The 27,476-nt window shown below is 44.5% G+C and overlaps 1 protein-coding gene across 1 annotated transcript; it reads right to left on the bottom strand.

Annotated features, from left to right (window-relative positions):
* Positions 1 to 24,859: 24,859 nt before the first annotated feature.
* Positions 24,860 to 25,786, bottom strand: LOC121472531 (olfactory receptor 1L6-like). The gene has a single exon (XM_041723712.1). The coding sequence runs from the start codon at positions 25,784 to 25,786 to the stop codon at positions 24,860 to 24,862; it is 927 nt and encodes a 308-aa protein (XP_041579646.1).
* Positions 25,787 to 27,476: the final 1,690 nt, after the last annotated feature.

Raw genomic sequence — 27,476 nt, 5'->3', positions numbered from 1 at the left:
TTTGGGCACCATGCTTTAAGTAGTAAGACCCTAGGTCATATTGGAGAGCATTTTCAGCTCTGACATCTTAAAATTCTAACTTTCTTGAGGATTCTTTTCCTGCTAGCTCCTTGCTCTCTGTTGGCTGTTTTGACTGTTTTGACTCATCCTCTCTCTCTAGGCCCTAGTATACTCATAAACACATTTAAGTTTGGTGAGGTTGGCCTCTTGGCATTTCTCAATACGTGGCTTGACTAGTTCCAAGCAAGCTTGAGTTCCTAGCCCATTCCTCTTTGACACAGGCATTTGATATGTCTTAGTCCAGATACTCTCCCTATGATGGTGTGTAGTTACTGGGTTGTTAGGATATACCTAGAAGGTGGAGGTGGGTGGGGAGATCTTCTGGAAGAGCACCTTCAATTCAGCCCTTGGGGTGAGAATGGTAGGGGCAGGTAGCAGGGATGTCCCCACTCCAACATAGGAACAGGAGGACTTATACTCTTCTTGGGCCCTGGGAGAATGGCCTCTCTCTGTTTTTTTCCTGACTCCTTCCCTCTATGCTGTACTAGACTCCATGGAGACTCCCTCTCCATCTCCTTTGGGCACTCCATGATAGCTGGTGGCAGGGGAATGCCAGGGATGACTCATTCTTTGGTACCTGGGGAGGATGGAAAAGTTTGGTTAAGTGGGTCCCAGGTTCTGTGTGAGGAAGACAATCATGCTACTTGGGGAGAGGGGTTCCCTTGGCTTGCTTTCCCCATCTATTCTTTGGGCTCAATATTTTATTATTGGCTATTGTGGACAATACACAAACAAATTCTTTTTGTGGTTCTCCTAACACTTCACATTGTTCCTCTTGCCTGAAATGTTCAACTTCTTCCTTGACTACCTGAAAATCTCTTCTTGTTGCAGAATGAGCTCAATATCACCTTCTGCAAGAAGCCTTCCAGCATCTGTTGCAGAGACACTGTTGCCCTTTGTGCATCTTAGAGATGCATATGCAAGAGCATGATTCTAAGACTGATAAAGAAATGTGATTGTGTTTGATGAAGCAGCAGACTGGAAGTAACCAGAGGCCAGCGCCAGCCATGGAGTCAGCACTCAGGAAATTAGATAAACGTTCTTACAGTGGGCCCAGGCACAGGTGATTTTTAAAAGCTCTCAGGATTGAAAACTACTTGGAATGTCCTTCTAGGATTGAGAACCTCTCCCCAAGAGATTGGAATGGGCTGAGCCTGAAGTTAGGGCTGAGTGGCCCAGCCCTATGTGGATTGATGGTTATGGGGTGGGAAGCTGCAGCCTGGAATCACCCTATTTCTATGGTGTGTCTTACAGCTAACCTGTCATTCTTGTTAGCAGAATGTCTATTAGTTCACAGAGCTAAAATTTATTGTGCTCTGCTATGTTCTGGGCTTAAGATCTTAATGAAAAGCTCAATAGCCATGGTTCCTTTTTTTTTTTCCATGGGGCTTACAGGGAGAAATTAACTAAATAAAAATGCAGGGGAGAGTGTTTCAAATGGGAGTAGTGTCATGTACAAGGCCTGGAGGCGGGAAAGTAAATGGCACATCTGAAGAAGTGAAGCACGTGGGGCTGGAGCTCAGAGAATAATGGGGAGAGAGGTGTGACAAGCCAAGAGAATTAAGTAGAGGCCAAACAACAGAGCATTTCAGGCCATGCTAAGTACTTATTTATGTATTTTATCCCCAAAGTGATGAGTTGCTCCTGAGAGGTTGAAGGGAGGGCAGAGACATGGTGAGATTAAATTTTCAAAAGATCACTCTGATTGATGTGAGCAGGAAGGGTTGGGGGAAACTAGTCAGGAGCCTGGTCACAGTCCAGGTTTGAAAGGGTGGTGATCTGGTGAAAGCAGGGCATGTGGGAAGGGACATGGGAAGGCAAAATTCAAGTGAAGCTAATCAAAGCTCTAGGCATTTCCCCAGCAAGGGTGCCATATGTTTTGTTTTGTTTTGTTTTGTTTTTATTAAAAGATTTTATTTATTAATTCACGAGAGACACACAGAGAGAGGTAGAGACATAGGCAGAGGGAGAAGCAGTTTCCCTGCGGGGAGCCCGATGTGGGACTTCATCCTAGGACCCCAGGATCATGACCTGAGCCAAAGGCAGATGCTCAACCTGAGCCACCCAGGTGCCCCACAGGGTGCCATTTGATGTAGATGTGTCTATGACTCTGGAAGGTATGGGTTGGGCACAAGGAAGGTATGTGGCTGACAACAGGAGAGTGCTCCTAGGATTTTGGTCTCAGCTTGATGACCTCCCATAGAGCAATAGCTCCTAGGAGTGTGCACATTCTCCTCTAGGCAGAGTTGCTCATGAAAGAAGAGTATATTGTGGTGAGAACTTCCCTTCCTTTTTTTTTTAAATTAATTTTTATTGGTGTTCAATTTACCAACATACAGAAAAACACCCAGTGCTCATCCCGTCAAGTGTCCACCTCAGTGCCCGTCACCCATTCCCCTCCAACACCTGCCCTCCTCCCCTTCCACCACCCCTAGTTCGTTTCCCAGAGTTAGGAGTCTTTATGTTCTGTCTCCCTTCCTGATATTTCCCAACATTTCTTTTCCCTTCCTTTATATTCCCCTTCACTATTATTTATATTCCCCAAATGAATGAGAACATACACTGTTTGTCCTTCTCCAATTGACTTATTTCACTCAGCATAATACCCTCCAGTTCCATACACGTCGAAGCAAATGGTGGGTATTTGTCGTTTCTAATGGCTGAGGAATATTCCATTGTATACATAGACCACATCTTCTTTATCCATTCATCTTTCGATGGACACCGAGGCTCCTTCCACAGTTTGGCTATTGTGGACATTGCTGCTAGAAACATCGGGGTGCAGGTGTCCCGGCATTTCATTGCATCTGAATCTTTGGGGTAAATCCCCAACAGTGCAATTGCTGGGTCGTAGGGCAGGTCTATTATTAACTCCTTGAGGAACGTACACACAGTTTTCCAGAGTGGCTGCACCAGTTCACATTCCCACCAACAGTGGAAGAGGGTTCCCTTTTCTCCGCATCCTCTCCAACATTTGTTGTTTCCTGCCTTGTTAATTTTCCCCATTCTCACTGGTGTGAGGTGGTATCTCATTGTGGTTTTGCTTTGTATTTCCCTGATGGCAAGGGATGCAGAGCGTTTTCTAATGTGCTTGTTGGCCATGTCCATGTCTTGCTCTGTGAGATTTCTCTTCATGTCTTTTGCCCATTTCATGATTGGATTGTTTGTTTCTTTGGTGTTGAGTTTAATAAGTTCTTTATAGATTTTGGAAACTAGCCCTTTATCTGATATGTCATTTGCAAATGTCTTCTCCCATTCTGTAGGTTGTCTTTTAGTTTTGTTGACTGTATCCTTTGCTGTGCAAAAGCTTCTTATCTTGATGAAGTCCCAATAGTTCATTTTTGCTTTTGTTTCTTTTGCCTTTGTGGATGTATCTTGCAAGAAGTTACTGTGGCCGAGTTCAAAAAGGGTGTTGCCTGTGTTCTCTTCTATGATTTTGATGGACTCTTGTCTCACATCTAGATCTCTCATCCATTTTGAGTTTACCTTTGTGTATGGTGAAAGAGAGTGGTCCAGTTTCATTCTTCTGCATGTGGATGTCCAATTTTCCCAACACCATTTATTGAAGAGACTGTCTTTCTTCCAATGGATAGTCTTTCCTCCTTTATCTAATATTAGATGACCATACATTTCAGGGTCCACTTCTGGGTTCTCTATTCTGTTCCATTGATCTATGTGTCTGTTTTTGTGCCAGTACCACACTGTCTTGATGACCACAGCTTTGTAGTGCAACCTGAAATCTGGCATTGTGATGCCTCCAGCTATGGTTTTCTTTTTTAAAATTCCCCTGGCTATTCGGGGTCTTTTCTGATTCCACACAAATCTTTTTTTTTCCACACAAATCTTAAAATAATTTGTTCTAACTCTCTGAAGAAAGTCCATGGTATTTTGATAGGGATTGCATTGAACGTGTAAATTGCCCTGGGTAACATTGACATTTTCACAATATTTATTCTGCCAATCCATGAGCATGGAATATTTTTCCATCTCTTTGTGTCTTCCTCAATTTCTTTCAGAAGTGTTCTGTAGTTTTTAGGGTATAGATCCTTTACCTCTTTGGTTAAGCTGCTTTTGGGTGCAATTGTAAATGGGATTGACTCCTTAATTTCTCTTTCTTCAGTCTCATTGTTAGTGTATAGAAATGCCATTGATTTCTGGGCATTGATTTTGTATCCTGCCATGCTACCCAATTGCTGTATGATTTCTAGCAATCTTGGGGTGGAGGCTTTTGGGTTTTCTATGTAGAGTATCATGTCATCGGTGAAGAGGGAGAGTTTGACTTCTTCTTAGCCAATTTGAATGCCTTTAATGTCTTTTTGTTGTCTGATTGCTGAGGCGAGGACTTCCAGAACTATTTTGAACAGCAGTGGTGAGAGTGGACATCCCTGTCTTGTTCCTGATCTTAGGGGAGAGGCTCCCAGTGCTTCCCCATTGAGAATGATATTTTCTGTGGGCTTTTCGTAAATGGCTTTTAAGATGTCAAGGAAAGTTCCCTCTATCCCAACACTCTGAAGGGTTTTGATCAGGAATGGATGCTATATTTTGTCAAATGCTTTCTCTGCATCTAATGAGAGTATCATATGGTTCTTGGTTTTTCTCTTGCTGATATGATGAATCACATTGATGGTTTTATGAGTGTTGAACCAGCCTTGTGTCCCGGGGATAAATCCTACTTGGTCATGGTGAATAATTTTCTTAATGTGTTGTTGGATCCTATTGGCTAGTATCTTGTTGAGAATTTTTGCATCCATTTCATCAGGGATATTGGTCTGTAATTCTCCTTTTTGGTGGGGTCTTTGGTTTCGGAATTAAGGTGATGCTAGCCTCATAGAACGAATTTGGAAGTACTCCATCTCTTTCTATCTTTCCAAACAGCTTTAGTAGAATAGGTATGATTTCTTCTTTAAACGTTTGATAGAATTCCCCTGGGAAGCCATCTGGCCCTGGACTCTTGTGTCTTGGGAGGTTTTTGATGACTGCTTCAATTTCCTCCCTGGTTATTGGCCTGTTCAGGTTTTCTAATTCTTCCTGCTCCAGTTTTGGTAGTTTGTGGCTTTCCAGGAATGCGTCCATTTCTTCTAGATTTCCTAATTTATTGGCATACAGCTATTCATAATATGTTTTTAAAATCGTTTGTATTTCCTTGGTGTTGGTAGTGATCTCTCCTTTCTCTTTCATGATTTTATTCATTTGAGTCTTCTCTCTCTTCTTTTTAATAAGGTTGGCTAATGGTTTATCTATCTTATTAATTCTTTCAAAGAACCAACTCCTGGTTCTGTTGATCTGTTCCACAGTTCTTCCAGTCTCGATATCATTTAGTTCTGCTCAAATTTTAATTAACTGTCTTCTTCTGCTGGGGGTGGGGTCTATTTGTTGCTTTTTCTCTAGTTCCTTTATGTGTAAGGTGAGCTTTTGAATTTGAGTTCTTTCCAGTTTTTGAATGGATGCTTGTATTGCGATGTATTTCCCCCTCAGGACTGTTTTTGCTGCATCCCAAAGATTTTGAACGGTTGTATCTTCATTCTCATTAGTTTCCACGAATCTTTTTAATTCTTCCTTAATTTCCTGGTTGACCCTTTCATCTTTCAGCAGGATGGTCCTTAACCTCCACGTGTTCGTGGTCCTTCCAAACTTCTTGTTGTGATTAAGTTCTAATTTCAAGGCATTATGGTCTGAGATTATACAGGGGACTATCCCGATCTTTTGGTATCGGTTCAGACCCGATTTGTGACCCAGTATGTGGTCTATTCTGGAGAAAGTTCCATGTGCACTCTAGAAGAATGTGTATTCAGTTGAGTTTGGATGTAAAGTTCTGTGGATATCTGTGAAATCCATCTGGTCCAGTGTATCATTTAAAGCTCTCGTTTCTTTGGATATGTTGTACTTAGAAGACCTATCTAGTATAGAAAGAGCTAGATTGAAGTCACCAAGTATAAGTGTATTATTATCAAAGTATTTCTTCAGTTTGGTTATTAATTGGTTTAAATATTTGGCAGCTCCCACATTTGGGGCATATATATTGAGGATTGTTAAGTCCTCTTGTTGGATAGATCCTTTGAGTATGAGATAGTGTCCCTCTTCATCTCTCACTATAGTCTTTGGGGTAAATTTTAATTTATCTGATATAAGGATGGCTACCCCTGCTTTCTTTTGAGGACCATTTGAATGGTAAATGGTTCTCCAACCTTTTATTTTCAGGTTGTAGGTGTCCTTCTGTCTATAATGAGTCTCTTGTAGACAGCAAATCGATGGGTCCTGCTTTTTTATCCAGTCTGAAACCCTGTGCCTTTTGATGGGGTCATTAAGCCTGTTCACGTTCAGAGTTAAACTATTGACAGATATGAGTTTAGTGTCATCATATCTATTCAGTCCTTGTTTTTGCGGATTGTTCCACTGAACTTCTTCTTAAAGGTGAATTTTAAGAGTCCCCCTTAAAATTTCTTGCAGAGCTGGTTTGGAGGTCACATATTCTTTCAGTTCCTGCCTGTCTTGGAAGCTCTTCATCTCTCCTTCCATTTTGAATGAGAGCCTTGCTGGATAAAGTATCTTGGTTGCATGTTCTTCTCCTTTAGGACCCTGAATGTATCCTGCCAGCCCTTTCTGGCCTGCCAGGTCTCTGTGGAGAGGTCTGCTGCTACCCTAATATTCCTCCCCATAAAAGTCAGGGACTTTTTTTCTTGCTGCTTTAAGGATCTTCTCCTTATCTTTGGAATTTGCAAGCTTCACTATTAAATGTGGAGGTGTTGAATGGTTTTTGTTGATTTTAGGGGGGGGGGGAATCTCTCTATTTCCTGGATCTGAATGCCTGTTTCCCTTCCCAGATTAGGAAAGTTTTCAGCTAGGATTTGTTCAAATACATATTCTGGCCCTCTGGCCCTATCGGCGCCCTCAGGAACCCCAATTAAACGTAGGTTTTTCTTCCTCAGGCTATCGTTTATTTCCCTTAATCTGTCTTCATGGTCTTTCAATTGTCTCTTTTTTCCTCCGTTTCGCTCTTTGCCATCAACTTGTCTTCTATGTCACTCACTCGTTCTTCCACCTCGTTAAACCTCGTCGTTAGGACTTCTAGCTTGGATTGCATCTCATTTAATTGATTTTTAATTTCTGCCTGATTGGATCTAAATTCTGCAGTCATGAAGTCTCTTGAGTCCTTTATGGTTTTTTCTAGAGCCACCAGTGAGGTTTATAATAGTGCTTCTGAATTGGCTTTCTGACATTGAATTGTAATCCATATTTTGTAATTCTGTGGGAGAGAGTTGGCTGTTTCTGATTCTTTTTTTTGAGGTGACGTTTTCCTTCTAGTCATTTTGCTCAGTGCAGAGTGGCCAAAAACAGGTTGTATTGGGAAAAGGAGAAGAACAGAGAGAAGGAAAGAAAAGAGAAATAGAAAAAAGAGAAAGAAGAAAAAAAGGGGGGGAAAGGGGAAGAAAAAGAGAAAGAAAAAGAAAGGAGAAAAAAAGGTGGGGTGGGGTGGTGGACGCAATCAGAAATCACGAAGAAAGAAAGAAAAAAAAAGCACAAAACAAAACAAAACAAAAAAGAAACAAAAACAAAGAACATGGGGGAGTGTCCTCTGATTCTGTATACTTTAAGTCCCTTGACTTCCCCTGGAACTGGTTCGTCCAGCTGGTCTTCTGGAGGCGGGGCCTGCTGTGCTGATTTTCAGGTGTTAGCACTTGGGGGAGCTGCTCTGCCCCTGCCTGGTGCAGGGCTCAGTGGGGGTTGTTCACCCCGTGAGGCCCCGGGAGGAAGCCACAGTGGCGGTGGCAGCTCTGGGAACCTGGAGTCAGCTCCCGCAGTAGCTCCGGGGCTCTCCGTCTGCAGGGCCTGGGGGCTCCGGGGCGGGGCCGCTGATCTGCTCAGTTCCAGGCAGGAGCGTCCTCGCTGTCCTGGGCCCTCCCGGCCTCTGCCTGTCCCGGGGGGAGGCCGGATCCTGGGCTGTGTCCCGGCGCCCTGTGCTCCGGGGCCTGCGCTGTTGGATTCGCGCTCCCGCCCCGCAGCCCCCTCCGCGGAGCCGCCGCCCGAGCCCCTCCGAGCTGCTCCGGGTCCCGCCGTGCGCGCTGCAGCCCTTAGGGAGCTCGGCGCGCTCTCCCGGGGCGCAGGTGCCTGTTAGTGTCCCCGGGAGCCCAAGGGCATCCCCGCCCTCCTGGGTCCTGCTCCAACTCCCTGCGGGCCCCTTTCCGCCGGGAAGGTTGGTGCAGCTCCTGCTCCTCCAGGACGGGGCTCTCCTGTCCTGGGGACACTCGCCCCGGCCTCAGCCCGGCTCCTCGCCGGGCCCCTCCCCCTGGAGGCCTTTTGTTTCTTTATTTCTTTTTTCCCGTCTTCCTACCTTGATAGAATCGCGAACTCTTCTCACTGTAGCATTCCAGCTGGTCTCTCTTTAAATCTCAGGCCGAATTTGTAGATTTTCAGGATGATTTGAAGGTTTTCTAGGTAATTTGTTGGGGACAGGTGATTTGGAGACCTACTCTTCCGCCATCTTGCCCCTCCCCCGAGAACTTCCCTTCCTATCAAGGGATTGGAAGTATGTTCCATTGACTCACCTCTACCATGGCTCAAACTCTTAGGCTGACTAAGTGGCATGCCTATTTGTACCAGAGGAGCACCCTGTTTGTTGGCTTACTGTTTCTAGAAATGCAGGTGCTACTAGGCCCTATAGAAGATGTAGATCCTGCAAATGCCCGGTCACTATTCCTGTGGTGGTGCCTGCAGCCTACAGAGAGAGTAGGTGAAATTTCCACCAATTCCTGCTATACAGGTGGATCTAGACAGAGCAACCGGTCCACATGGACTGAAGTCACTATTCAGCTCAACAGTGACAACCATCCGGATGGAAACAGGAATGCGCTATAACAGCCAGTGGGCTGAACTCAGAGCAGTTTGGCTGGTGATCACCCATAAGCCCTGGGCATTAACCCTTTGCACTAACAGTTGGATGTTCTAAAGGGATTAATTCTATGGTTGGACAATGGGAAGCCAAAGGATGGATGATCATGACCTGTGTGTGGTCAGGACATGTGGAAAGCCATTTGGGTTCACCAGCAAAAGCCCGAGGCAGTCCTCACTGTCTCCCATGTCCCAGCTCACAAGACACTGATCCCCTTTGGCAATCAAGAAGCTGATGCCCTAGCTTGGGTATGAACCACAGCAAGTGGCCCTTCAGTAGATACAGCAGATTGGATGCATAGAAAGAGCAGCCACCATAGTATAGTGCTTGGGTAGGATGGCATATTGTCCAGGATGTCAGATTGTTTATGAAGTACAGTGACTTGGGCAATGCACTGACAGCATGTTCTGTGTGTTCTAAACAACACAAACCAAGGCAATGGCCAAACAAGTCTGGGGCCAAGATCCCAAGTGGTGAGGCTTGGTGAAAATATACATTATCCCCCTCCATCCAAGTGAGTGTTCTAAGTATGCCTTGTATGGACCCTGTCCGATCTAACCCTACTTTTCCCCTGTCACTATGCAAGCCAGGCTGCCATCCTTAGGAACAATGCTACCTTTCCGAGGCAACATGTAAGGTATGAACAACCAGGTAGAATTCTTTTTTTTTTTTTTTTTTTGCAATTAGCAAGAGGGTTTATTGGACGTTTGCGCAAACGGGCCCCGATTAGCAATTACAGGTATCTTTTAAAGGCAAAAGGAAAAAAAAAAACCGCTTAAAGACAAAAGAACCTCGGGAGTCGCATAGCATTCAGGTTATTGATTTCACAGAGGGTCAACATGAACCTATTCAGGGACATTCCAATCAGGGTGTGGGGGGAAATGGCTTTCTTATTGTAAACAGAATGCTTTTAGTTGCTAAAATTTCAGGAAGATGCCTGGATGGGCTGCCTCTGGATTAGGGCTGGCCCTACTTACAAGGGGGGAGGTTTCTTCATTCCCTCCTCTTGTTTGGGCTGATTTTAACCTTAAAATCTTAGGGAACATTTATTTCTTCAGTTTGGAGGGCCCGACATTGCTGAGTTAATACCAGAGCTTGGGTAATAAACAATCTTTCTCGGATGAACTGGAGCGGCCAGTTGAGGACTCAGGGGCCGAAAGTTAGCAGCAGGAGCAGGATAACTAGAGGGCCCATAATGGTAGAGATTAGGGTGGTTAACCAGGGAGACTGATTAAACCAGCTTTCAAACCAGCCCTGCTGGGCCTCCCGGTCCCTTTGTCTTTTATTTAGCCTATCCCTGAGTTTGGCCATGGAGTCTCTGATGACTCCAGAATGGCCTGCATAGAAACAGCATTCCTCTCCCAGGGCCGCACACAGGCCTCCCTCTTTCAGGAATAGTAAATCCAAGCCTCTCCTGTTTTGAAGTCCTACTTCTGAAAGTGAGGTGAGGGACTGTTCTAACTTATAAACAGACTGCTCTAGTGCCCGTAGATCCTCATCTACAGCTGCCTGGAGTTCTATATAACGTCGTGAGCCCTGGATCAGAGCAGCTGCGCCAGTACCCACCCCAGTAGCGACCCCTAGTCCCAACATAACGGCTAGGGTTAGGGAGACAGGTTCGCGCCAAAAACGGGTGGGATGTTCATCATACTGATTTTCTAGAGTTTCAGCAGGGTGATAGAACACCCTGGGTATGATCTGCACCATGACACAGAAGTCGTTTGAGCTATTTAGAACCTTAGCTGACACACAGGGGGTGAGGCCTTTGTTGCATGCCCACCAAGTTCCCGGCTGGGGCTCCAGGTAAGAGTCAGTCCCTAAAATCGGGGCGGTAGTACTGCAGAGTTCCTGGTAACCCTGGGTGAGTATAGTTAGCCTTGACAGTGATGTAATCCCAGGAGGAGGAGGGCCTCCCATCCTGTGTCTCCCTAGTCTCGCACCCCCAATTTTTACAATAGAAGTATTCCCCTCCACAGGTGGGATTTAGCCTGCGATCTCTGTGGTACCCGGGACAGACATAAAAGGGAAGAGTGCTGAGCATGGCCCTTCTGTCAGGCGTGCCACATCCTCCCCATGGGTCTAATCCCAGTCGCCCTGGAGGGCTTTCTCGGTTAGGGGCTCTAGAGGTGTCGAAGTATCCCTCTAGGTCCCATGGGCTAGGGGCCCCTATGGTTAGCTTGCATAGGTCAGGATATAGGTTAGGCCACCAGGTTCCCACAGGGGCGGTCTTAGTTATAGACCAGACCTCGTCACCCCCAGACGTTAGTACCTGCCAGGTTAACCTTTTGAGGGCATGAGGGTCACCTTTGGTGGAGGTAAAGAGCGCTAGGAGAGGTAGGAATATAACAACTGTCATTGAACAATTTTTTGAAAGTCTTATCTTGAGCGGGTTTTGGGTGCAGTGGAGCTTCCATTGGAGTGGCTCGCCCGGTCCGTCCTGGCTGGCGTCAGCGGTGCTCGTTGATGGGGCGTGCTTGACGTGTGAGGCGTGGACCCAAGCAGCAATGCCGTCTACCTTTAAGGCGGTTGGGGTGGTCAGTAGTACAGTGTATGGGCCCTTCCAGCGGGGCTCAAGCGTCCTGGACTGATGTCTCCTGACATAGACGGAGTCACCGATCTGGAACAGGTTGTGTCTCCGGGGCGGTAGACAGCCCCGCAAGGGGTTTCCAGATCTGGCGCTGGATAATCTGGAGCGCCTTTAGCCTGTCCTGTAAACCGGGAGTGTTAGCAAGAGGGTCAATAGCAGAATCTAGTAAGTCCGTCACTGGTGGGGGACCTCCATAGACAATCTCGTAAGGAGTTAGCCCATGGCGCGCGGGAGTGTTCCGGACTCGGAACAGAACCATAGGGAGGAGTTGGACCCAGTCTCTAGTGCCAGTCTCCAGTGTCAATTTGGTTAGGGTCTCTTTAATTGTTCTATTCATTCTTTCTACCTGCCCTGAGCTCTGGGGTCTGCATGCACAATGTAATTTTTAATTTATCCCCAGTAATCTGGCCACCAACTGACTTACCTGGGAGACGAAGGCGGGGCCGTTGTCTGACCCTATTACCTTGGGCAGTCCAAACCAGGGAAAAATTTCTTCTAGGATTTTCTTGACAACCACCTGGGCAGTTTCTCGTTTGGTGGGGAAGGCTTCTGTCCATCCTCCATCCTGCATCCTAGTGCAGCGGCTCGTGCCGTTTCATCGGCCATCCTGTTCCCCTCTGCTACTGGGTCGTTGCCTTGCTGATGCCCCGGACAGTGAATTATCTACCACGGCCGCCCCGGCTTTAAGTTCACCATTTCGTAGAAAGCTACTCCCCTCGGTGTACCAGGTTGCTTCAGCACCTGGCAAAGGCTGGTCTGTCAAGTCCCCTCTGGTGCCATGGACCTCGGCTAGGATCTGGTGGCAATCATGCATTACCAGGGAGGGGGACTCGGCTTCTGGAAGCAAGGTGGCCGGGTTTAGGGATGTAGCCGTTCCGAACCGTATCCGCTCAGAATTCAGTAACATGGCCTGATAATGGGTGACCTGGCGTTTGAGAGCCATCGATCAGGTGGCTGGCGGATGACTGTCTCTATGGCATGGGGGGGCCACCACAGTGAGGAGTTGGCTGAAGGCCAACTTATCTGAGTCTTTTACCAGGACTGCCACAGCCACTATTATTCGGAGACATGGGGGCCATCCTGCAGCCACTCTGTCTAATTTTCTTTTGAAAAGTATGCCACGGGCCTTTTCCAGGGTCCCAGTTTCTGAGTTAGGACCCCTTTGGGTATTCCTTGGTGTTCATCAGCATATAGCGCAAATGGCTTGGTTACATCTGGGAGGCTCAGGGCAGGGGCGGTCAATAAGGCCCTTTTTATTTTGTCAAAAGCCAATTGTTGCTCCTTTCCCCAGTGGTAGGGGGTGTTGGATTTCGTGAGAGGATATAGGGGAGCCGCCAGCTCTGCAAACCCGGGTACCCAGAGGTGGCAGAACCCAGCACTGCCGAGGAACTCTCGTAGCCCTCTGGCACTAGTGGGTGCTGGGATCAGGGCTACAGCCTTTTTGCGGCCCTCCGTCAGCCACCTCTGGCCTCCTTCCAGGAGATATCCCAGATAGGTCACTCGTCTCTGGCCTATTTGGGCCTTTTTGGCGGAGGCCCTATACCCCAGTCCTCCCAGTCTCTCGAGCAGGGCCCCCGTACCTTTTACACAATCCTGTTCTGTCTTAGCCGCTATGAGCAAATCAAACACGTACTGCAGGAGAACGAGGTCCGGATGGCCAACTCGGAAGTCTGCCAAGTCCTGATGCAAGGCTTCGTTGAACAAGGTGGGGGAGTTTTTGAATCCCTGTGGTAGCTTTGTCCAAGGGAGTTGTCCTGAGAATCCCGTCTCAGGATCTTTCCATTTAAAGGCAAAAATAGGCTGGCTTTGAGAGCTTAACTTTAGGCAAGAGAATGCATCTTCTAGATAGAGCTCAAGGGTCCTTCTGCCTCAGTTAAAACTGAATGTTGAGCTCCCGTAGCAACCAGGAAGGTCACTGGTTGACCCCCCCACTTTAAGGGTTATCTGAGCCTCGGGGGGGGGGGCTCCTGGCCCTGACACCCCCAATCTTCATCCTCTAGGGACAGTACGGGAATGGGCTTCTTAGGTCCCTGCGTTTGGCCCTTCTTTGGACAATCTTTAACCCAATGTCCTTTTTCCTTGCAGTAGGCACACTGGTCTCATTCAACCTGTGGTCTTCTTTTGTCTCCCAGGTCCTTACTCTGTCCTGACTTACTCTGCCCTGAGCTCTGTACTACGGTGGCCAGTATCCCAGTCAGTTCTTTATTGCGTTTCCTCTCTCTCTCTCTCTAAGTATACATACGGTAGCCCTCCATTAATCTTTCCAGAAAACCTGCCGGCGTCTCATCTTTTCCCTGCACTATAGCACGTACCTTTGCCAAATTGGTGGGGCATCGCCCTGCCCCTTTGAGACCCGCTAGGAGTACCTGGCGATAGAGACGGAGCTGCCCCCTCCCAGCAGCAGTGTCGTAGTCCCAGGTCGGGCGAACCAAGGGGGAAACGTCCTCAATTTCATTAGGCAGCTGGGTCGGCCTCCCATCCGCCCCGGGGACAGTTTTCTGTAGACGCGCGGTCTCTCCTCCGTGGTGAGGAGAGTCTGCAGGAGCTGATCAGGGTGCCCATGGGGTCCTGGCTGAAAGACCAGGGCCTTCACCTGCAAGATAATATCAATATTAAAAGTTCCATTCGTGGGCCACCCGACGTTGAGAGTCGGCCACTCTGAGGAGCAGAAGGTGACCCATCTTCGTCTTCTGACTTCGACCGAAAGGTTGTGTGCTCGGCCGGCGACTTCTTTCCAGTGATCTAGAGCGAGGCTTAAAGGGGTGGTTACAGTTTGCCCTGCGCGTGTAGAAAAGAGGTGAGTGGGGAGGAAGAGGACAGGAAGAAAGACACAGAACAGACAGATGCACACAGATGACAGGATCGGCAGGGCGGATTCAGACGGGAGCGGTCGCCAACAGCGACCCTCCCCGAAGAGGAGGGAGTGCCGGGCTCCCTCCCTCTTCCAGACCACTCCGGAGTCCAACTCCGGAGCGGGACCAGAAAGACACAGAACGAACAGACGCACACGAATGATAGGACTGGCGCGGCGGATTCAGATGGGAGCGGTCGCCAACAACGACCGTCCCTGAAGAGGAGGGAGTGCCGGGGCTCCGTTCCTCTTCCAGACCACTCCGGAGTCCGACTCCGGAGGGGGACCAGGGGTCTCAGGGCACGTCTGCCTCCCCCGCTGGTCCAAATACAGAATACAGAGTACAGCGTCCTGCAGGCACAATACAGACCCGGCACAGACCCGGCCAGTCAGACAAACGGACGAGACAGATATGACATTTAGCGAGCTCGGTCTTACCTCCTACCGGTCTTAGGATTGAGCCTGGGGCGTCTCGGATCCCGGACGAGCCCCCAAATGTTGGACCCTGGCTCACGGGTGCCAACGTGTCCCGGCGGATGCCCCAGAGACTCAGACCCCAGACAGGCAGATGCAATTAGCAAGAGGGTTTATTGGACGTTTGCGCAAACGGGCTCTCCGCCTCCGAAGAGGAAGAGAGCCAACCAGGTAGAATTCTTAAAGCTGCAGCCACGTTGAGGACATCTAAGGATCAGGCCACAAGTATAATCCTTGTAAAGGGGAAAACCTCATACATATTCCTACTACAGATCTTTTTTACTTTAGATTTCTGCTGCTCCTGCAGTGTCTAGTCACAGGATGGGCACTTGATAGAAGTGCCTTTCTACAGTGGGCTCCCTTGTATGCCCTGCAAAAGCATTAATCCAACTGTTGGGTATGTGGGCAGCTGCCTGTCTCTGGCTCATCAGGATTGCCGTGGTACCAGCAAATATCATTCTCAATGGGGAAGCACTGGGAGCCTTTCCCCTAAGATCAGGAACAAGACAGGGATGTCCACTCTCACCACTGCTATTCAACATAGTACTGGAAGTCCTAGCCTCAGGAGTGAGACAACAAAAAGAAATAAAAGGCATTCAAATTGGCAAAGAAGAAGTCAAACTCTCCCTCTTCGCTGATGACATGATACTCTACATAGAAAACCCAAAAGCCTCCACCCCAAGATTGCTAGAACTCATACAGCAATTTGGTAGCGTGGCAGGATACAAAATCAATGCCCAGAAATCAATTTCTATACACTAACATTTCTATACACTAACAATGAGACTGAAGAAAGAGAAATTAAGGAGTCAATCCCATTTACAAGTGCACCCAAAAGCATAAGATACCTAGGAATAAACCTAACCAAAGAGGTAAAGGATCTATACCCTCAAAACTATAGAACACTTCTGAAAGGAATTGAGGAAGACACAAAGCGATGGAAAAATATTCCATGCTCATGGATTGGCAGAATTAATATTGTGAAAATGTCAATGTTACCCAGGGCAATTTACACGTTTAATGCAATCCCTATCAAAATACCATGGACTTTCTTCAGAGAGTTAGAACAAATTATTTTAAGATTTGTGTGGAATCAGAAAAGACCACGAATAGCCAGGGGAATTTTAAAAAAGAAAACCATAGCTGAGAGCATCACAATGCCAGATTTCAGGTTGTACTACAAAGCTGTGGTCATCAAGACAGTGTGGTACTGGCACAAAAACAGACACATAGATCAATGGAACAGAATAGAGAATCCAGAAGTTGACCCTGAACTATATGGTCAACTAATATTCGATAAAGGAGGAAAGACCATCCATTGGAAGAAAGACAGTCTCTTCAATAAATGGTGCTGGGAAAATTGGACATCCACATGCAGAAGAATGAAACTAGACCACTCTCTTGCACCATACACAAAGATAAACTCAAAATGGATGAAAGATCTAAATGTGAGACAAGAGTCCATCAAAATCATAGAAGAGAACACAGGCAACACCCTTTTTGAACTCGGCCACAGTAACTTCTTGCAAGATACATCCATGAAGGCAAAAGAAACAAAAGCAAAAATGAACTATTGGGACTTCATCAAGATAAGAAGCTTTTGCACAGCAAAGGATACAGTCAACAAAACTAAAAGACAACCTACAGAATGGGAGAAGATATTTGCAAATGACGTATCAGATAAAGGGCTAGTGTCCAAGATCTATAAAGAACTTATTAAACTCAACACCAAAGAAACAAACAATCCAATCATGAAATAGGCAAAGACATGAAATCTCACAGAGGAAGACATAGACATGGCCAACACGCACATGAGAAAATGCTCCGCATCCCTTGCCATCAGGGAAATACAAATCAAAACCACAATGAGATACCACCTCACACCAGTGAGAATGGGGAAAATTAACAAGGCAGGAAACCAGAAATGTTGGAGAGGATGTGGAGAAAGGGGAACCCTCTTCCACTGTTGGTGGGAATGTGAACTGGTGCAGCCACTCTGGAAAACTGTGTGGAGGTTCCTCAAAGAGTTAAAAATAGACCTGCCCTACGACCCAGCAATTGCACTGTTGGGGATTTACCCCAAAGATTCAGATGCATTGAAATGCCGGGACACCTGCACCCCGATGTTTCTAGCAGCAATGTCCACAATAGCCAAACTGTGGAAGGAGCCTCGGCGTCCATCGAAAGATGAATGGATAAAGAAGATGTGGTCTATGTATACAATGGAATATTCCTCAGCCATTAGAAACGACAAATACCCACCATTTGCTTCGACGTGGATGGACCTGGAGGGTATTATGCTGAGTGCAGTAAGTCAATCGGAGAAGGACAAACAGTGTATGTTCTCATTCATTTGGGGAATATAAATAATAGTGAAAGGGAATATAAGAGAAGCGAAAAGAAATGTTGGGAAATATCAGGAAGGGAGACAGAACATAAAGACTCCTAACTCTGGGAAACGAACTAGGGGTGGTGGAAGGGGAGGAGGGCGGGGGGTGGGGGGCAATGGGTGACGGGCACTGAGGTGGACACTTGACGGGATGAGCACTGGGTGTTTTTCTGTATGTTGGTAAATTAAACACCAATAAAAGTTAATAAAAAAAAAAAAAAAGAAACGCACATCAAATAGTAGCTTTTCCTAATACTATTGTTTTCTCTTGACAGAGAGAAACAACAAAAGGAGGGTGCCTACTGGAGCAACCAACTCGTTTTCCAAGGTTGCCCAAGACTTCTCTGCTTTCAAAACTGAACATCTTACTTCCAGGAAGACTGTTGGTCCTGAGCAAATTGGACTTTTTCTTGGTCCCTGTCTGTGGGAAGTTGAGCTTTGAAAACTGTAAAGTTTCATATATAGAGTTGTAAGTACTGTTGTCACCAATATCACCATTATGCTCTTGGGTGGTAATGACTGACCTAGTAATACCATGACAGAGCTTTCTTTATTTTTTTTATTTACATCCCTTTTTATTTTTAATTTTTTTAAAATAAATTAATTTTTATTGGTGTTCAATTTACCAACATACAGAAAAACACCCAGTGCTCATCCCATCAAGTGTCCCCCTCAGTGCCCGTCACCCATTCCCCCCCCACCCTCTGCCCTCCTCCCCTTCCACCACCCCTAGTTCGTTTCCCAGAGTTAGGAGTCTTTATGTTCTGTCTCCCTTCCTGATATTTCCCACACATTTCTTCTCCCTTCCCTTATATTCCCTTTCACTATTATTTATATTCCCCAAATGAATGAGAACATACACTGTTTGTCCTTCTCCGACTGACTTACTTCACTCAGCATAATACCCTCCAGTTCCATCCATGTTGAAGCAAATGGTGGGTATTTGTCGTTTCTAATGACTGAGTAATATTCCATTGTATACATAGACCACATCTTCTTTATCCATTCATCTTTCGATGGACACCGAGGTCTTTCGATGGACACCGAGGCTCTTTCCACAGTTTGGCTATTGTGGACATTGCTGCTAGAAACATCGGGGTGCAGGTGTCCCGACGTTTCATTGCATCTGAATCTTTGGGGTAAATCCCCAACAGTGCAAATGCTGGGTCGTAGGGCAGGTCTATTTTTAACTCTTTGAGGAACCTCCACACAGTTTTCCAGAGTGGCTGCACCAGTTCACATTCCCACCAACAGTGTAAGAGGGTTCCCTTTTCTCCGCATCCTCTCCAACATTTGTGGTTTCCTGCCTTGTTAATGTTCCCCATTCTCACTGGTGTGAGGTGGTATCTCATTGTGGTTTTGATTTGTATTTCCCTGATGGCAAGTGATGCCGAGCATTTTCTCATGTGCATGTTGGCCATGTCCATGTCTTCCTCTGTGAGATTTCTCTTCATGCATGACAGAGCTTTCACTCGGACATGTGACATGTGCAGGTCTGGGGTTGAGTCCCAGGCATACCCTCTTGGTTAAATTGTGTACCTTCTAAGAACCTCCATTGGAAAATGAGCTGAAATAAATCTTATTGCAAATACTTCTGCTTGTACTTAAAAAAAGAGATAGGGCATGTTGACCTATTAATTGTTGTGGAGATTGCTTTGCTCTTTAGGTGGTGGTATAGACTGATTCTGGAAGTCACTTGTGATCCAGTGGGCTGAGAGTGAATTGTCCATGCATAGTTCAGGGGTCCTGAGTGGTGTTATTGTACAGCTAGAATGTTTTGGCCAGTGCTAGAGGCTTGAGGACCTCTGCTCTGCACTAATTTCAGGCTAGACTCTCAGGTATTCATGGTTGTCAAGTCAAGGCTCTCCTTGTGGTAGCTACGAGAGTCAGGTTGTATTTGGGTGAGAGTGAGGAAGGGACAGGAAAGGAGGAAGCAATAAAGGAGGAGGATGGGGAAAGGTGTGTGTGTGTGTGTGAGCAATGCACATCTCTACTCCCTGAGGTCTTACCTGGAAATTCTGACCATCCTCAGATTTTGTCACCATCACTAGGTATTGGGTCTGTCTTGTCTTTCTGGGTTGAATTCTCTTCTTCTCTAGAGGACTTGCTACAGGGCATCTGGGTGACACAGTCAGTTAAACATCTGACTCTTGGTGTTGGCTCAGGTTGTGATCTTGGGGTCATGGGATTGAGACCTGTGTCAGGCTCTGAGCTCAGTGCAGAGTCTGCTTGGGACTCTTTCTCTCCCTGTGTCCCTCTCAACCACCTCTAAAGCAAAGAAATAAATCTTAAAAAAAAAGAGGACTCACTATAACTTCAGTTTTCTTTTTCCCCTGTAACAGCAGCATGGACTAACGAGTTGGGGCTGGAGCAACCTGTCTTTAGGAACAGGAACCAGGAGGAGCTGTGGGTTTTTCACATGGAGTATCCTCTGGGACCTAATCCCCAATCTCCTAATTAGAGACAAGATGGGGCAAATGTCCTATCTCCCAGCTGGCCCTTCTGGACTCTGGCTTTGTCCCAGCAGTGCCAGGAGCACCTTTGTCTCAAACTGACCAGGTCTGTGACTCTCCAGAGCACTGCACCTGGTACCCTTGCTTTGGGCACAGGTGGGGGAAAGCTCCATCTCCCCCTGCCCCAACCTGCCATGGAGTCTACACACTCTAATCAGATTCTAATCCTCTTAAGGAAAACCATAATTTCTCAGAAAATCATAATAACAAATGAATTAGATAGGTTTCAGATAGGGTGGGCTACACAATCATTGTCTTCAAATTCCTATTTTTCTGTACATAGAAAAAGTGAACAGACTTGTTCCCTGTGACTCCTGAAGGTAGAGACATGGGTCTTCTATAAATATCTGCTGAAGTAATAGAGGCTTCTGCATGCAAGATTACTTTAAATTTCTTAAATTGTGAAATCCATCATATATTAAAAAAAACAGTTATAAAAACACATAGGACAGTTTTCTTACAGTTGTACTAACTGTGTATGTGTGAATCATGTATTTTTATATTTGTCTATTTTTGTCCTTTACATAAATGGAATCATTTAGTTTCTGTCACTCAATTTTGTGTTATTAATTTTAAAAAATTTTCTATGGTCAACTAATCTTCAATGAAGGAGGAAAGAATATTCAGTGAAAAAAAAGACAGTCTCATCAACAAATTATGTTAGAAAAACTGGAGAGCTTCATGCATAAGAATGAAAATGAACCACTTTCTTACACCATGCACAAAAATAAATTCAAAATGGATGAGAAACCTAAATGTGAGACAGGAATCCATCAAAATCCTAGAGGAGAACACAGACAGCAGTGTCTTTGACCTCGGTCACAGCAACTTCTTGCTAGACACATCTCCAAAGGCAAAGGAAACAAAAGCAAAAATGAACCATTGAGACTTCATCAAGATAAAAAGCTTTTTGCACAGCAAAGGAAACAGTCGACAAAACTAAAAGGCAACATACAGAATGGGAGAAGATATTTGCAATTATCTTATCAATAAAGGGATAGTATCCAAAATCTATAAAGAATTTATCAAACTCAACACCCATAAAACAAAAAGAAATCCAGTCAAGAAATGAGCAGAAGACATGAACAGACATTTCTCCAAAGAAGACATACAAATGGCTAATTAGACACATGAGAAAAGTCTCCACATCACACATATTGGGAAATACAAATAAAAAACATAATGAGATACCACCTCACACTGGCCAGAAAGGCTAAAATTAACTAGACAGGAAACAACAAGTGTTGGCAAGGATGTGGAAAAGGGTAACCCTCTTACACTGTTGGTTGGAATGCAAGCTTGTGCAGCCACTCTGTAAACAGTATGTAAATTCCTCCAAAAATTAAAAATGGAACTACCCTATGACCCAGCAATTGCACTTCTAGGTATTTATCCAAAAAATACATAGTGATCTGAAGGGGCACCTGCACCCCAATGTTTATAGCAGCAATGTCCACAATAGCCAGATTATGGAAGGAGCCAAGATGTCCATCAACAGATGAATGGATAAAGAAGAGGTTGTGTGTATGTATGTGTATATATATATAATGGAATATTATTCAACCATCAGAAAGACTCTTGCCATTTGAAATGATGTGGATGGAAATAGAGGGTATTATGCTAAGGGAAATAAGTCAGTTAGAGAAAGATAAATACCATATAATTTCACGCATGTGGAATTTAAGAAACAAAACAGAGAACATAAGGGAAGGGCAGGAAAAATAAAATGAGATTAAATCAGAGAGGGAGGGGTTCCTGGGTGTCTCAGTTGGTTAAGCAACTGCCTTCAGCTCATGTCATGATCACAGGGGTCCTCGAATTGAGCCCCACATTGGGCTCCCTGTCAATGGGAAGCCTGCTCCTCCCTCTTCATTGTGCTCTCTCACACTCTCTCTCTCTCAAATAAATTAATAAAGCCTTTAAAAAATTCAGAGAAGGAGATAAACCATAAGAGACTGTCAACTCTAGGGAACAACCTGAGGGTTGCTGGAGGGGTGGTGAGTGAGGAATGGGGTAATTGGGTGATGGGCATTAAGGAGGGCACTTGATGTAGTGAGCATTGGGTGTCATACATAACTGATGCATCACTGAATTCTATCTCTGAAACTATTAATACACTAATGTTAATTGAGTTGAAATTAAAGAAAAAAATGTTTAAAAATTTGAGTATAGTTGACACACAGTGTTACATTAGTTTCAAGTGTACAATGTAGTGATTCAACAACTCTATATGTCATGCTGTGTTCATCACAAGTGCAGCTACCGTCTCTCACCATACAACACTATTACAATACTTTTACTACATTCCCTGTGCTGTGCCTTTTATTCCTGTGATTTTTTTCGAGCCTGTACTTCCCACTCCCCTTCCCCCATTTTGCCTGATCCCTACCTTCCTCTCCTCTGGCAACCATCAGTTTGTTCTCTGTATTTATAGTCTGATTCTGCTTTTCTGTTTGTTTATTCATTTGGTTTGTTTTTTAGATTCCACATGTAAGTGAAATCATATGGTATTTGTCTTTCTCTGTCTGGCTTATTTCACTTAGCATAATACCTTCAAGGTATTATTTTGTTTTTGACATTCATTCGTATTGATACTTGTAGCTACAGGTCATTCTTTTTCACTGATGCATAAGAAAGGTTCACACTGTTGGGCTTTTCATTTTGGAATTCACAATCTTTCTAATTTTAGACATATAAGATTGTACATATTTATAATGATTTTTATTTTTAAAAAGATTTTATTCATTTATCCATGAGAGATACACACACACACAGAGAGAATGGCAGAGACATAGGCAGAGGGAGAAGCAGGCTCCATGCGGGGAGCCCGATGTGGCACTTGATCCCAGGACTCCAGGATCACACCCTGTATTGAAGGCAGACATCCAATCGCTGAGCCACCAAGGCGTCCCTATGATGATTTTTAAAAAATATTTTATTTATTTATTCATGAGAGACACAGAGAAAGAGGCAGAGACATAGGCAGAGAGAGAAGCAGGCTCCATGCAGGGAGCCTGATGGGGGAGTCGATCCCAGAACTTTGGGATTGTGACCTGAGCCAAAGGCAGATGCTCAACCACTGAGCCACCCAGGTGTTCCATGATGATTTGATAAGCATATACTTTGTGGAGTGATGACCACAGTAAACACATCCATCACATCCATCACTTCACAGAATTACTGTTTTTGTTTTGTGGTGAGAATGTTTAAGATTATTTACTCTCCCAGCAAATTGCAAGTGTATAATAATAATAATAATAAGTATGTAATACTATTGTATTATATAATATATAACATATATTATATAATATATATAACATATATTATATTATATAATACTATTCTAACAATACTTATTATATAAGAACAATAATAAGTATTGTTCACTGTCATCACTATGCTGTACATTAGATCCCAGAACTTATTCATCTTATAGCTGGAAGCTTATACTCTTTAAGGATTCATTTAATCATCTGCCATTTCTTGTCTTTTTCTCTCCAGGAAGGTGCCTTCATTTCTCCCTCCTCCCTCTTTTATATCCAATCCCCTTACTTTCTCTTGGGTAAAGTTATATATCCCCTCCAATTTTTCTTCACGTGTCTTCTTCACATCCCACAGCTTTAGATTGTGTTTTAGAAGTTTGAAATGCTGAACAGCATTCCTCGTGAAGATTCTGTTTGATAGTGAAATTCTTTGAATGTTATTGGAAATGAAGGTGGGATATAAAGAGGAGGGATGGATAAAGAAGGCTGGGGAGCATTTTGTTATTATGGATATTGGGGAAGCCTTCTCTGTACCAACTGGAATTCCTATGAAAGTTGACAATGTAGTGAGAAGGTGTTAAAGACAAAATCATTTATAGTGAAACATTTGGAGACACTGAAATAACTTCAGGAGATACTTGTAGTGAATTCACTTCAAGGATGTATGATAATAAGGCTATTTCTCACCTCATTACAAACCTTTGAATGTTATCTGGGAGGGGTCTATAGACACATTTTCATGTAATTTTGATATAGTGCCTGAAATTTATCTGGGGCCTGCTATATGCAAGACACTGTTACAAATACTTAAAACATAAATACTATATGTCTTAGGACACTTGTTATATCACTTGTTAATTCCCATAACAATCCACTTTTCATATGAAAACCAAGGCACAGAGAGGTTAATGTACTTGCCCAAGATCATGGGGTTGGTAATGGTGGACTTGGGCTTCCAGTCCAAGCAGTATAATTTCAGAACTAGGAAGCTCAGAGGGATTAAGTAAATGATTCAAAGTCACTGAATTCAGAATTTTTCCTTTGACACCCACAACATGTGGTGAGGTTATTCATTAAATGCATTATGTAAATAAGGAAAATGAGAATTTGGGAGACTTAGTGGCTTGATTATGGCCACACAGTTTGTGAGACCAAGTTGTAACTTGAGTTTTCACTCAGAATCTCAGGATCTTATTGCTATGCCAGTGAAGCTGCCTTCTCTGACAAATAGGAGAACTGCTTTGGAGATGTTATGAGCTGTTTTCTTTTTTTTTCTTTATAAATTAATTTTTATTGGTGTTCAATTTACCAACATACAGAAAAACACCCAGTGCTTATGAGCTGTTTTAAAGGTAACGAGAAAATCCACTAGCCAGACCCAAGGAGTTTGTGTATAAGATGAATAACCCATATGATGAGAACATTGACTTGCTGAGGCTTTGTATGAGCTGACCCATATCCCAATAGATTAAAAAACATTACTATTGGAGTTTTTCTTGCTTTTTTGTCAGCGTACTTGTTATACAACCCTGATCATGTCTGTGACACACACGAACCAGAGACTGCAAAAGAAAAAGAAGGAAAGTATGTGTCTGATACAGGAAGACATCAATGTCTGTGTCTCATTATATTTATTTTTACCAAAAGGTAAAATAACCTTCTATTGCAATTGTCTCATATCCATTTATTGGACTGTATTTAATTTTGAAGACAGAGCTATGGTTGATATATCTTTGTAATATTTTCATAAGTGAGTATAGTTCTTGGCACATAGCAGGTATTCCATGGGTTCTTTTGAATGAATGAATGCTAAGAATAACCATATATGAAATTTGCTATTCTACCCTTCTGACGAGCTTTTTCAAGGCCTGCTTCATGTCCTTGTTCCTAAGACTATAGATAAAAGGGTTCAGCATGGGGGTAACTACTGTATAGATGACAGTGACCACACGGTCCTTTGTCACTGAGTAGGTGGATGAGGGGCGAATGTACACAAATATTATGGTCCCATAGAATAGTGCCACAACTATGAGGTAGGACTGACAGGTGGAGAAGACCTTGTACCTGCCTCTTTCAGAACGGACCCTCAGAACAGCACGGGTGATAAAAATATAAGAGACAATGATCAAGGTGAAGGGACTCATGATCACAAAGGAGCCTTCTGTGAAAGCCAAAAGCTCATTGATAGAGGTGTCAGAGCAGGAGAGTGTCAGCAGTGGCTGGACATCATAGAAGAAGTGATGGATGACATTGGGCCCACAGAAGGAGAGGCAGGCCATGAGAATTGTGTAGGTGAGTGAGTGGAGATGGGACAGCACCCAGGACACCATCACCAGCAGGAGATAACGCCTGGGGCTCATGGTCATGCTGTAATGCAGCGGGTTGCAGATGGCCATGTAGCGGTCAACAGCCATGACAGCCAGGAGGAAGCTGTCAGTGATCCCAAAGGCCACAAAGAAATACATCTGTGTGAGGCATTGGGCAAAGGGGACCTTGCTTTTGCTCAGCATGTTTGCCAGCATCCTTGGCACAATGGCACTTGTAAAGCAGATGTCCACCAGGGACAGACTGGAAAGCAAGAAGTACATGGGGGTGTGGAGGCGGGCATCCCTCCGGATAGCTGCAATGATGACTGAGTTACCAGTCACATTGACCAGATACATGGCTAGGAAGCTGGCAAAGAGCCACCCCTGCTGTTTGGGGTCACTGGTCAGTCCCAGAAGGAGGAATTCAGGCATATGGCTCTGGTTTTCCCTCAGCATTGATTTCCTGTAAGTAAAAATACGAAGGAATGTTAGATGTGTGTCCTGACTTGAAATCTTCAACCTGGTAGAGGAGATATCTTATAATTCATTCCAGCTTGTGCCCGGCAGAAGGGGAGTCATCATGTGGCTCACCATATATTTTATGATATAACTTCATAGAATTGGTATTGGCTACCTTGATTTTAATTCCAACTTTGCATTTGACTAATTTTGTGAACTTCAACAAAGCACTCCATATATTTTTTTAAAAAGATTTTATTTATTCATGAGACACACACACACACACAGAGGCGCGCAGACACAGGCAGAGAGAGAAGCAGGCTTGATGCAGGGAGCCTGATGTGGGACTTGATTCTGGGTCCCCAGGATCACGCTGTGAGGCAAAGGCGGTGCTAAGCCACTGAGCCACCTGGGCTGCCAAAGGTACTTCATATCTTGTTTTTTTATCCAAAAGATAAAACTTGTTACACCCATATTAGCTATTCTGATGATATGTGATAAAGATCTTTGAAAAAATGTTCATAGAGTAATCATTTTGCTTCATTTTCTTTTTTTTTTTTTTTTTTTTGATTGCTTCATTTTCTAAGTTGTATCTAAGACGTACCTTTTTGCTCTGTCTGACCTCAGTTTTTTTTTTTTTTTGGTGTTTTTTTGTTGTTTTGTTTTGTTTTGTTTTGAGAGGGAGAGGAAGAGGGTGAGAGCAGAGGGAGAAGGAGAGGGAGAGAGAGAGACACAAGGCTCGATTTCACAACCCTGAGATTATGATCTGAGCCAAAATCAAGAGTCGGATACTTAACTGACTGAGCCACCCAGGTGCTCTTGGCCCCAGTTTCTGAGCCTGCTAGTCTCTAGCTGCTTCCACCTGGAGCCACTGGTTGGGATTTCTCACCTTTTGCTCCCTCTGTGTAAGGAAGGTAGGGTAACCTAAGTTCTCCCTATAAAGGTCACATAAATGCTATAGAGATTGTATTCTTGGATTCCACATTTCTTGGAAAAAAAGTATTTTTGGAATGTATTTGAGAATTTAATTATGGGTGAGAATGTCAGACTAGGAGTGGTTGGAACATGTCAAATTCCACCTTGACAAGGTGTGGAACTGTCAAGGGTGAGTGAGAAGTTAGAGAACTGTCTCTAATAGAGGAAGTGTTAGTTACCTAACATTGAGCTTAGTAGTTAAGGGAGGTGGGTAGCATCAAGGAAGACACAGAGGAACTAAATGATAAGTGCTCTTATAGGCAAGAAGAATCTAAGGGGTGGTAATATGGGCAATGGAAATGTGGTAAGATGCAGTATTCTCGCAAAACACACTGTGCTGATGTTCAGGAAAGGGTTCTTGTTCACCCAAAAGGCAAAAGCCAAGGATAATAAGCCAAGGCTCCAGCCTGGCAGAAACTGAAGCAAGTCATCTATATACCAAAGTAGGGACTCACTTGAAGTGGGAAAGTTGAGAAACCATTTGGACATAGAATTAGAATCAGCCAGCAACCACCGCGGTTGATAATGAGATGCTGAGTCACAGAACATACACTCCATATGTCCCCCTGCCTGAGGATAGGTTTGGCTTCAGAGAAAACAGCAGAAAAGAGGGACTTTAAGTAGTGGAAAGAATAATCCTAGGTAAAGGAGGGGTAGAGTTAGGGATGCACTTTGAAATTGGAGAAGTCCACATCCTGTACTCCTTTGTGTC

This window comes from Vulpes lagopus, chromosome 12 (assembly GCF_018345385.1).
Source record: "Vulpes lagopus strain Blue_001 chromosome 12, ASM1834538v1, whole genome shotgun sequence".
NCBI classification, from domain to species: Eukaryota; Metazoa; Chordata; class Mammalia; order Carnivora; family Canidae; genus Vulpes; species Vulpes lagopus.
This window is presented reverse-complemented; position numbering and strand designations above follow the sequence as displayed.

Bases quoted from the DNA above. Each gene is read 5' to 3' on its own strand.
- LOC121472531 (XM_041723712.1), bottom strand. From the start codon at position 25,786: ATGCTGAGGGAAAACCAGAGCCATATGCCTGAATTCCTCCTTCTGGGA.